The sequence below is a fragment of the Pinus tabuliformis genome, chromosome 1_2, assembly GCF_031772625.1.
Source record: "Pinus tabuliformis cultivar Carrire ecotype Pingquan chromosome 1_2, CPIR1, whole genome shotgun sequence".
Lineage (NCBI taxonomy): Eukaryota > Viridiplantae > Streptophyta > Pinopsida > Pinales > Pinaceae > Pinus > Pinus tabuliformis.
Window position 1 is genome coordinate 1,306,634,975 of NC_142298.1, and position 12,594 is coordinate 1,306,647,568.

At 39.9% G+C, this 12,594-nt stretch overlaps 1 protein-coding gene across 1 annotated transcript in view; it reads left to right on the plus strand.

Moving 5' to 3' along the window:
• Positions 1 to 2,330: 2,330 nt before the first annotated feature.
• The window catches only part of LOC149211013 (mRNA export factor GLE1-like), a 36,296-nt gene continuing 26,032 nt past the window's right edge, over positions 2,331 to 12,594 (plus strand). Inside the window, exon 1 of the mRNA XM_089399166.1 lies at positions 2,331 to 2,426. Coding sequence (XP_089255292.1) covers positions 2,331 to 2,426 — 96 coding nt within the window. The remainder of the gene's footprint in view (positions 2,427 to 12,594) is intronic.

Below are 12,594 nucleotides of genomic sequence, written 5' to 3' on the forward strand. Positions count from 1 at the left end.
TGTATGGTTACAAAATTCCGAAATGGAAGGAATTTTCTATCATCAAGACGAAGCTGCCAGTTGTTAAAAACCAGTTAGAAGAAACCCAAAAAGTCATCCAAACTCTAAAAAAAAATCTAAATAATGCAAGGAATCATATGAAGCAGCAATTTGACCGAAATAGAACCAAGAGAGAATTTGAAGTTAGAGATTGGGTATTTGTCAAACTTCAACCATACAAGCAGTTGTCCTTAAAACAAAAAGGAAAAAACAAATTGGCACAAAGGTTTTATGGACCATATCAGATCAACAAAAAGATCAGCCAAGTCGCATACAATTTAAGCCTTCTTGATAAAAGTCATGTTCATAATGTCTTTCATGTATCCTGCCTCAAAGGGGCACCTGGTGTTGAAATTTCTAAGTTTACTTAGTTAAAAACCCTCTGTGCACTTTATCTGATTTATTCCTACCTACTTTTTATTTTACTTAACAAGTGATTCACAATGTAAATACTGAAAATCAACACGAGTGCATGCTCAACATATTACAGTTCAACAACCAAAGGAAACAGAAACAATCACACCATATGACACCATTATTTTTGTACAAATGTCCTTGGAAAAACCCAATGTGGGAAAACCGTTGCAGCTATCTGAGGGTTTTCTTATTAAGAAATATCATAGTACAATCTGGGTGTCGAAACAGGCCTACCCAACAGAGAATTTCCTTGGCAGTAATACCTCTCAGTTTCTGACAAATCTCCTGGCTGAAACCCCGGATAATCCTTCCGGTAGCTACTCAGCACCAATCTGCCCCAGAAACCCTAGCATCAACCTCTCTTTGAACTGCGTCAGCCCCTCTCTGCCCAGCGCTAGCCCTGCGTCACCCCGAATGGGTCTGTTGTCGCACAGATTATGATGACAACGCTCAGACCGGGGGCTGTCACTCTGATTCTCGATCTCTCCATTTAAGCCTATCTCCCGCGGCTAACGGGGGTAGACCCTATGGGAAAATAAATGACCAACTGTGAAACAGTTGGGTTGGGAGACACGAGGAAACAAGCACTAAATTGATTTTACTAAGTTAATAGACCAGTGCCTTATGAAATAAATGACTAAACGATTATTTATCCAATGTTGTAGAAATATGGACTCATCAACAATTGTTTACCATCAATGCTTAACTTTTACCAAACATGAGATAATCAATAAATGCTCAATGACTTAATGATACTCCAGCAATTAAAATTTCAAAAGATAAAGTGCATTAAAAAATCACGCAAAATGCTTTAATAGTGATCCAGCAATTAAAACTCAGTAACAATATTCAAAAAATGCTTGAAATAATCACATAAAATGATAACCGGAGATCACATTCATGTAGTTAATCTTCAGATAAACATTAAAGCATGTTAAACATTAATTCCCTCAAAATTTTAGCCTCAACAGAAGAGATAAAACATAAGAAATTCCTAAGCCAAGACTGAAATTTGCAAAAAAATTCCCCAAATATTTTTTATATTTTTCAGATAAAACAAGAATTAAAACTAAATGAAACCTTTAAATAAAAAATCTAAATAATATTAAAATCTAAACTGAATTAAAAGAAACCTTTTATCATTTTTATTTTTATTTACTTCTAACAAAATTAAATCTAAGCTAAATTAAATCAAAATCAAAACTATAAGAAAAGAAATTCTTTATGCTTTTTAAAGTTTTATAATTTTTATGAATTTTTTATTGTTATATTTTTAAAAGAAAACTTAAAATTTAAATCTAAACTAAAACTAAAGTAAACAAAATTTAAAATTATTAAAATCTAAAACTAAAGCTTTAAATCTAAAAATTAAACAAAATATAAAACTAAAACCCTAACTAAAGTCTAAAAAGAGTCTTTTTATATTTTATATTTTTTATGATTTATCACTTTTATCATTTTTCATTTTTAAATAAATCTAGAAATGTTGTAAACTTAAAACTAAATCAAATATAATCTAGAGCATAAAACTAAACCAACATTGAAATTTTTACAAACTAAGCTAAGCTAAATAGGAAAAGCATTATACGTATGAAACCAAAAAAAAAGAAAAGTTACACTGAAATAAAATCAACTCTAACCATGAAAACCCAAGAAACTATAACAAAATTAAAAAAAAAGTTCGACTGTTTGGTTATGCTCGGCAAGTGCAGGTTCCTGATGGCAGCAAAGGCAAGACGTAAGGGGCTCGAGGGACTACGTGGAGTTTGAATAGGAGCTCGAGCATTCGAAGGTGATCAACACGCTATGGACTTGGGCATTTGCGGGACAGATTATTGCTGCAGGTTTGATGTGCAGGTGAAAAGAACTGAGCGATGGCAGAAACTTCACGCAAGAGGCAGGAGGAACTCGACGGATTGCGTTTCTTTGCGCAGGTAGATAGGCAGGATCTACCCAGTGTGGAAGCTTGGGTTTGCAGAGATGGGAAGATACAACAAAGAATAAGGCTGCGTGGATAGAGCAAATGGCACTGCGTAGAAATATTGAGGTTATAGCAGTGGTGGAACTACGTGAATGAATTCGGTAGGTTTTGTGGACATTGTGAGGAATAAAGGTTCTGGGCAAAGCTTGGAGATGGATTGATGGCTGCAACGCGGAAATTGGGGTGAGAAAATGGCAATCTGAAACCTCGCAACAATCTAGGAGCTCCACACAGCCTCCTTTTAAAGAAAAAATTTCGAAATATTTTTCCTAGAAATGAAATCCCTGCAGATTCTTCTTCAGATAAAATTTGAAAACCCTGGATTGCAGAAATAGTGCCCCTGCAAGAGATTGCCTTGATGCAATACCAAGGGGCTAATCAAAACCCTTGGACAACAAAAACAACTTAGATAAATCCTTGGAAATCTTCAAAAAACCCTGCAACCTGTAATGGAGAGACAAACACCCAAAAATAATATGTGCAGAAAAACGAAACTAAAACCCTAGATCAGCTAAACAATTACAGTAATTACAACTTTTCGACTCTTAATCAGCCAGATTTATCAATAATCAACAGTAATATTTTCAGAACTTCAGATTTGCTATGAAATGCTTTAGAAAAAACTCTCATGCAACTCAGAAATAAACTCTAGATGATGAACCCAGAATCAAAATTGGTTGGGCTCTACAAGAGAGTGCTTTATGGGAGTTGGCTGGTTCAGCCGAGAACTCCTCCAAATGCCCACTGATTTTCTGAATAAGGGTTTCCTGCACAGCTCACTTCAACCATCAATAAAGAGAAAAAAAACAGTACTAAATCCTAGATGCAATGGAGATACCTGCCATTATTTCGGAAATTCTAATACCATTCAAACCCCAGTAAGTGAACAAGATACCTGTGTTCAACAATACTCTACATCAAGCTATTACTAATGGTTGAAAATAAAATTATGCAGAAAATAAAATAGCTCACAGCACTTCAGGAGAGTAACACCAGCAAGATTTCAACCCCAAAGTCTTTCTTTATTTGCACCACAAAAAGTTTACAAGAGAGCTTTCTTCAGCACAAGACTCACAGATTGAATGATCTCAAATGACCCCTAGCACCCTATTTAAAGGAAAAATTCCCAACAGCTAGTTCGAGTGATCCACGTCAAAATGATCTCGACCGTCAAGGAGGATCAAGATATCTCTTAATCTCATCCGTCGAATTTTTTAATGCATTAAAAATTGAAATTCTGCATTTATTTACTCAAAAATATTATTATTTTATTATTTCTAAGTTTTTATTTTATTTTATTATTTTATTATTTATTTTTTAATTATTTTTTTTTAATTTTATTATTATTATTATTATTATTATATATATATATATATATCTATATATATATATATAGATATATATATATATATATATTATTTTATTTTTTTTTTTAATTTTTTTTAATGGATCCTCGAACTTAGCCTTTGGAAAAATCACCTAGGACCTAGGACTTAGGACTTAGGACTTATGAGGGGATTAAAACATTTTCTAACCCCCAAGACACTTTACATCATGACTTTTACAACTTTACATCTCAAGGGGGAAAACCAATTTGACATAGATCCTCATAAACCACCCAGTTCTGCGATACAACTATAATCTAGCAGATTAACAACACTAGGATTCCTCTAAGATTCTAATGACAAAATTCATTCCAGATTTGGGGTTAGGCTGAAGGAAAACTCTGTCGATCATGGATCGGTGAGACAAAAAACCTTCCGGAACATAGATTATCACTAGAAAATTAGGTCCACCTAGGCAATTTACATACATGACTCATATCTGCTAAGATTATTTACAATTCACACATGCAGACTGGGTTTACAACATAGTATGATCAAGTCGATGATGATTGTCGAATGGCACGGACATGTCAATCAAGTGCTATCCCTTTTGCGAAGAAAAGGGGGTGTACTTGCTATGGGGAGTTGACACGTAATGGTCAACAGGGTCTACATCAGCCTTAGGAGGCCATGCGTCAGCCCTCTAGCCCTATGCGTCAGCAATGCTGGCCTCTCTGAGGCTCTGCGCAGCTCCCGGCTGCCTCTGTGTGAGCCCTGGCTAGCTCTACGTTACTCTCCTTAACTACTGCGCTGCTCTCCCGCCATTATCTCTGCTTCTCTATCTCTCAATACTCAGTGCCCCTCAACTGCAACTCCCGATCATTGATTCTATCTCTCTTAGCAAACCCCACTCTAGAGAATAGAATGACTAATCACTCTAGTGTACTGTCCAAGTGACCCTCAAGCCTCCTCCTATACTTTTCCAATTGACATATCAACGACTGAGATTAAGTCCCTAATCAACGGTAAGATTAGATCTGGCTTGATCCATGTCTTTTGGACCATTCTAACACAGTTTCATATTAATACACATTAATATTTTATTTTCCCTAAGTTTAGACTTAAGGACTCCATTAAAAATATTAATTATTTTAATATCTCCTGAACTGTTTAGAATCTACCCAAACCCTCTATGGGTATTGGAGATCTCAAGTGCCCCAACCTCTCCACCACATTTTGTGGGTAGAGCACATCTGATGCTACCCCAAATCAACACTCCCTCTTAGCGAGGATTGTGCTCTATCAATACTCCTCACTGAGTATTACTCTTATCATCTGGCATCGGTACCTATGCTGATGCTAGGCATTCCTCCCCAACATCCTCTACACTACTGCATCTTGTACTGCTTCCCATGGTTCTACCACTTCCATTGTTGCATCTATACGACAAGCCCCTCTACATCCGTGCTATTGCTAGTCCTTTCTCCCAGCACTGCATCCGCATTGCACCTCCTCACATCATGTTGCATTGTGCTGCCCACTACTGCACTGCAACTCGGTTACTGAGAAGTAAGTAACTGATCTCCCAATCTGACCTCCCTGTTGGGCTAGAGACACCCATTGATACTGAAGCTCCCTTTGCTGCTGACAAGTGCTCCCTCTAACCTCTGTGCTGCTACAACAACTCCCTACATCTCGCACCATTGCACACCTCTCGATGCCAACCTGCACTGGTCCAACACTCCTGTGCTTATCGCACTATTGCAGCTTGCTAGCCTTGCGTTGTCCTGGGACTCCTGCACGGTAGCTCTCTCTGCCACTCCATCTGCATCTGTCTCTACCCACATCAGCCAGTCTTGCTACTCCTCTTCGGGTCTCCCGTAGCAAGGTCTAATCCAAGAGGCTGGGTACCTCGAGGATCCTGCCCCTCATCACCTGTAGTCCGCCTGACTACAGCTTGATGTCTCCCCACTTCTGCTCAAGTGGTGTGTGTGCACTCATGGCACAATCATTGTCTGTCAAAACTTCCTTCTCTACCCATGTTGGCACTTCCTTAGTCTCGGAAGACTCTCCCTTACTCTTCCTCCTTGGACACAGGGTCGCATAATGACCCAGCTCCCCACAGTGGAAGCACTTCATCTTGGAGATCTCTTTCTTCTTCCACTTTCCCTGCTTTCCCGCAGATGCTAGGGAAACATCTTCCTCCTCTTGCTTGACTTTGATCCCCTTACTGCTACTACCCATCTCTGACTGTTGTCTGATCTCTTCTGGCGAAGAGCTGCCCACATCTCATCCCAAGGTGGGAGAGTTCCTCTGCCTAGTATACTCTGGACAAATACCTCCCAATATTCTAAGACAGCATTCATGGATGTCCTCACCATCAACTCCTGATCTAGTGTCGCTTCTATAGCAGTCAACTGATCTCGAATCTCATTCAGCCCTCCGAGGAAGGTGTCAATCGGCTCTCCCTTCTTCATCTGATATGACCTCAACTGATTCTCAAGTAGCATTCTTCTCTGCACAGAAGTATACTGGTACAATTTCTTGAGAGCCTCCCACATCTCAAATGTCGTGTCTATCTCAGCTATGTGTGGTACTACATGATCCTTGATCCCATCAAGGATGATGCTCTTGGCCCTCGCCATTGCCTCCTCGTACTTGTCATTATCATTGGGATTGATTGGGATAGCTATTACCTTCAAGGCGAAGTTCTTGACACGATTTCTGTCAAGTACGGATAAGATTCTGGCCTTCCAGATTGCAAAGTTCGATGCTCTGTCCAGTTTATCCTGGTCTCTTACTCCGTGTAGTGCCATAATGCTCGTCTACTTCCCTCCTGGAAGTTCTCTGTTTGACTCGTTTGAGTCTCTACTTCCCGTCTGGAAGTTCACTTCTGGACTCCCTCTGAGTCCTGATTTCCCTCCTGGAAATCCTTCTGCCGCTATCGAGATGCCCCCTACTCTGATTGTCTTGTGCAACCACACCACTGATCCGGGTTCCTCGGCTAGAAGCCCTCGGTAGCAGCTCCTCTTGGCCTTGCTTTGTCAGGTACTGTTCTGACTACAGTACCCCGGCAACCTGAAGGTGAGAGCTCCTAAGCTCTGCGCAATCCCAGCACCAACAACCCGACCTCCTCGACCAACTGCATCAACCCTCCCAGCTACTGCATGACTCTACCCGAGGCTCCCTTTGCCTTACTTAGCCTATGTGCTACCTCTTCTTGGCTCACCCTTCATGATGTAGGCACTGCGTCACCCTTCCCTTGTTGTTGCTCTGCTAGAAACAACTTTTGTCACCTCGGGACAATTATTTTCTGCTGCTATTTCTTTGCTCAGTTGATGTCCTTAATCCTCCTGTGATCTGCAATCATGCTCTGATACCATGTTGAAATTTGTAAATACTTGGTTAGAAACCCTCCATGCACTTTATCTGATTTATTCCTACCTACTTGTTATTTTACTTAACAAGTTATTTACAATGTAAATACTGAAAATAAACACTAGTGCATGCTCAACATATTACAGATCAACAACTAAAGGAAACAGAAACAATCACACCATATGAAACCATTATTTTTTGATCATTGTTCGCGGAAAAACCTAATGTGGGAAAACCGGTGCAGCTATCTGAGGGTTTTCTTATTAAGCAATATCAGAGTACAATTTGGGTGCCGAAACTGACCTACCCAACAGAGAATTTCCTAGGCAGTAATACCTCTCAGCTTCTAACAAATCCCTTGGCTAAAACCCTGGATAATCCTTCCAGCAGCTACTCAGCACCAATCTGCCCTAGAAACCCCTGCGTCAACCTCTCTCTGAACTGCGTCAGCGCCTCTATGCCCAGCGCTGGCCCTGCGTCACCCCAAATGGGTCTGCGTCAGCCCTCTGGCCCTCTGCGTCAACAATGCTGGCCTCTCTGAGGCTCTGCGCAGCTCTCGGCTGCCTCTGTGTGGCCCTGTGTGAGCCCTGGTTGGCTCTGTGTTACTCTCCCTAGCTACTGCCTTGCTCTCCTGGAACTATCTCTGCCTCTTTGTCTCTCAGTACTCAATTCCCCTCAGCTACAACTCTCGATCACTGATTCTATCTCTCTTAGCAAACCTTGCTCTAGGGAATAGAATGACTGATCACTCTGTTGTACTCTCCAAGTGACCCTCAAGCTTCCTCTTATACTTCTCCAGTTGACATATCAACGGACAAGATTAAGTCCCTAATCAACGACTAAGATTAGATCTAGCTTGATCCATGTATTTTGAACCATTCTAACACAATTTCATATTAATACACATTAATATTCTATTTTCCCTAAGTTTAGACTTAAGGACTCCATTAAAAATATTAATTATTTTAATATCTCCTGAATTGTCTAGAATCTACCCAAACCCATTCTAGGTATTGGAGATCTCATGTGCACCAGCCTCTCCACCACATTTCGTGGCTAGAGCACATCCGATCTTACCCCAAATCAATACTTGGTGAACATCAATCAACATAGACAACACTTTGACTTTAGATGATGAAGGAGGGGTTATTCTAGAGCCAAAAGGTATCATATCTAGTAGGGAAAGGAAGTTGCAATCACGAGTAATCAAAGAATACTTGATCAAGTGGAAGGACTTACTAGAAGAAGAAGCTTCTTGGGAGACTGAAGTGTTTCGTCAACAACATCCGTCGTTACGTATGCTTAAGGACAAATCATCTTTTTGGGAGGAGGGCAATGTTATATAAAAATTAATTATTTTGTCAACTATTAGTTTAATTAGGGCATCACCAAGAGGTATGTAGGGTTGTATTTAAGCCTGGGCCTCTTACTCTATAAAGCATCAATTCATTCATTATTAATAAAACATATATCTTTGATGTTTAATGTTGAGTTTTGTGTTCCAGATGAGTTGCCACATGTTGAAGTTTCTAAGTCTAATAGTTAGAAACCCTTCATGTACTTTTTGATTTATTTCTTCCTACTTGTTCTGATTAGTTAACAAGTTATTTACCATGTAAATACTGAAAATAAATACAAGTACATGCTCAACACATTGCAGATCATCAACTGAAGGAAACAAAACCAAGCACGCAAGTGACATCGTTGTTTTTGGGCAAGAAGTTCACTAGATAGGAAAAGTACCACTGGGTATTTGCTTCAGTATTGGATCTTGGATAACCTACTGGTGTAGTAAGAAGCAGAAATCTGTAGCATTGAGTTCGACTGAAGCTGAGTATATGGCAGCTAGCAAAGCAACATGTGAAGCTATATGGCTCAGGAAACTGCTTGTAAATCTATTTGGGAAAAAGGATGGAAGCAGCAAAAATCTTTTGTGATAATTAGAGTTGTATCAAGCTCTCTGAAAATCAGTGTTTCATGATCACTCCAAACACATTGCTATTCAGTGTCATTTTATCAGGGACGGTGTTCAACGGGGGGTGGTACAGTTGGAGTATACTCCCATTGGAAATTAGGTAGCCCTGTAACCGAATTCGTTATATAGGGTCCACGAATCCAAATTCGGCGTGTTGGACACGATTCACCCGAAAATCATGTCCAAAAAACATGACACGTTGAATCCCAAGTGTGCCATGAAATTCACCAGCGTGTCACGATTTTTGACATCGTGTCAGGCGGAATTGGGCGGCGACTGTGTCACCGAACCTACTGTCATTGAAACGATGAAGGAAAGTCGTTCAAATTAGAAATCAAGTTTTGCATAGACGGAAGCCGGTTGTGGAAAAAGCATTTGCGAGAGGCCTCAGGGCCGAATTTGTTGACGGCGAGTATATCATTGAGTTTCATTTTGGTCAGCGCACATTGTCATGAGACAAAATTTACACCATTCAACTTAACCACAAAGGGATTCGATTGGAAATGCATGTGGGGAAAGGTGCAAGCCAATTTGAACTTCTATCAAAAGAAAAAATAAAAAAATAAACCCAAAATTTGTCTACAGCGACACTGAATTCATTGTTCAAAAGCATTGATATGTGCGTTGGTGTGCGCAGTAAGGTTAGCCGGGGCATTTGCCAAGTCTCCGGGATCATATTAGTGGTTGGACAAGATTAACACTGTCATGGACATGAAGTATTTACTATCAACCATAAAAGAATGTTGAAGGGGTCTGTTAGCGCTTGAAGTTTCACCTCAGGCTGAGAAAGGTAAACCTCAAGGCAACATCAAACCATTTAGCCTCGTAGCTAGCCCTACGGGGCAGGAGAAGGCTCTCTCCGGTCAATCTCGGCAGATCTTCAATGGGATGATATGACCAACAAGGTAACACTGATATTAGGCTAGTAAACTGATTAAAAAGGTTGATTTGGGGTTTTTTGGGTTTTTGGTGGCAAATTGAGGAATTGCAATTTTGGGTGCGGGGATTTGACACAGTTTTTGCAGGGGGTTCTTTGGGGCGAGGTAGGAGACTGTATTGATGCCTTTGATTGAGGTGAGTGGATGGAAAATACCGGTGAGGAGCTAAGGAGAGCAAATAATACTTTGAATTCTCCTTAAACAGTAGAAAACATAGAAATTAAACAAATTTAAAAGCAGAGCATGGCAAGCATGAATTCTTACTTTAACACTTCATTTGTTTAATATGCAGAAGGAAAGAAAGGAGATGAATCACATAACACACTTACAAGAACATTAAGAAGCACTCCATCAATACATGAAACCACAAGAATCCCAAAAAGGACTGCAAAACCCTGGTCTTCCTTAGCCAAAAATTGCAGAGATACAAGTGAAATAATACAATGATAGCTTCTCCCTCAAGAGTCCAACCATGAAAATGAGCAAGAAAGTACATAATATAGATGATCTAACCTCTTTCCCTGCCTCCATGGGTCGAGCTCACTATCCTAGGAGTTGTTTCAACCACTTCTAAACTAAGCACTACAAACTAGGCAGTCAAAACAACTTGCCTCTATAAGCTAGGAAACCAATTCATTCATTTAATATTTACCCTTTTCATGAATGAATCTTCTAGAAGTGTTACACAAGAGTAAAAGTGTCTTAGAGTTACAATAATTACATCAAAGATAATCATCTTCCACCCCAAAAAGTCAAAATGGGTCAAAACTGTGTTTTCTGGGCTGTACAATGCAATCTGGCAAAAACTGCCTGACGGGTCGCGCGCCTTTGGAGCGATGTTTTAGGCACTTGTAGGTGTCCAAATTGAGCAAAAGTGGGCTTGTTGGAAATTTCTGTGAGTCTACTTTCCAACCCAACTAGAATTTTTGAATTTGGAGTTCATTTGCCCTATCAAAACTTAATTCTCCCAAGACTGGTTTCTGCAACTCAAAAAAGGGCCAGAAAGTCATTTTTTGGTAGTTTTTTGACCTTTTGGGGGACCAAAACTGCACAAAATCTCAAGTCCATCCATGGGCATATGTAAATTTGCATGAAAAATCTAGAAATGCTGAGTTTTCGCCAAAAGGAGTTGCCATGATGAAGGGTCGCGCGCGGGGTGAGACCCGTTAATGGGAAAAACCTGCAAATTGCACAAAAAATTCACATTTGACAACATTTTCTCCAAATTTCTTGAAATTTGGGCTGGGAGTCCCCGATAAGGTACCATGCTCAGTCAAAGAGGCTTTGGCCAAAATTTGGAGTGGATCGAGCGTTTTCCTTCGTTTTTGTGCTTTAGCCAACCGTCCTTGGAGCACCTTCATTCTCGCCGGTATTTTTGACATTTCTTTAAAACCATGACACCTGTGCAAAAAGTGAAGGAGGTTTTTCTTCCTTGGCATGTTGTGGAAAAAAACCTCTCTCATTTTTGAAAAAATTATCTTTGATTGCTCAGAAACATCATTTTAGTTAAACTTATCCCGATGTGTGAAACAAGGAATTTTGTCGAAATGAAGCGAAATGAAGGGGATAAGGGGCTTCTAAATTCTTGGGGAAATTTTGGGGAGTAGGGAGGGATGTTAGGAAGTAGGGGAAAGTGGAATCTCATAGATTGAGTGAGGGGAAGGGGTCCAAAAGGGCAAAACACAGGCCAAACCTAGAAAATTGCCAGGGTGTAGCTAGAAACTAGGGTTTATGCAAAAATGAGGAATTTGGCGGATCTAAGGGATGGGGAGTGTTTGATAAGGTACTTTAAGGATAGGGGAAGGTGTATGAACATCAAGAAACAAGTTTTGCCGGTGATTTGACCATCCAAGAGAAATTTCCTTCAAAACCCTAGGAGAGGGAAATGACCTTGCCTATGCACAACTGAAGCATGAATAAGGTGTAACATGACCCAATGGAACCTAATATGATGATAGCAACCCTCTGAATGATGATAGGCTCAGCTGAATGATTACATGGACTAAAATTTGGACAACTTTGAAAAGTGTGAAAACAAACCCTAGACCTAATGCCTAGTGACCAAATTTTGCTTGAAAACTCTTTGAAATGACAAAATTTGACCTTGACACTCTGAGACCACTTTGTAAGAGCATATTTGATCACTGGAGGAAGGCTGGAAAGACTGACACTAACAGGGTCAACTATTATTTGTAGAGGACCACATTAACATTTTGAAGTGCCCAAATTAAAGATTGCAAGGAACATGAAATTTGTCTCTTGTGACAGATTGCCATACGACTCTTTGCGGGCCAAATCTGAGACTGGTGCTAAGCGTATTCACTGTCAAGTCAAAGAAGAAAAAAATCACATACAAATCCAACAAAGATTCAAGCTTGACGTTATTATTCCTGGAAGGCATCATGATTTGAGTGTATTAATGTTGTAGCAAGACTCTTTTGATCAAAGTACACAGTGCGCTGAAGTGGGTCGATCCTTGCCACCTTTTGCTGAGCTCAGAATGCTGAAGAAGGACGGTTTTTCACATCATCAATGATAGAA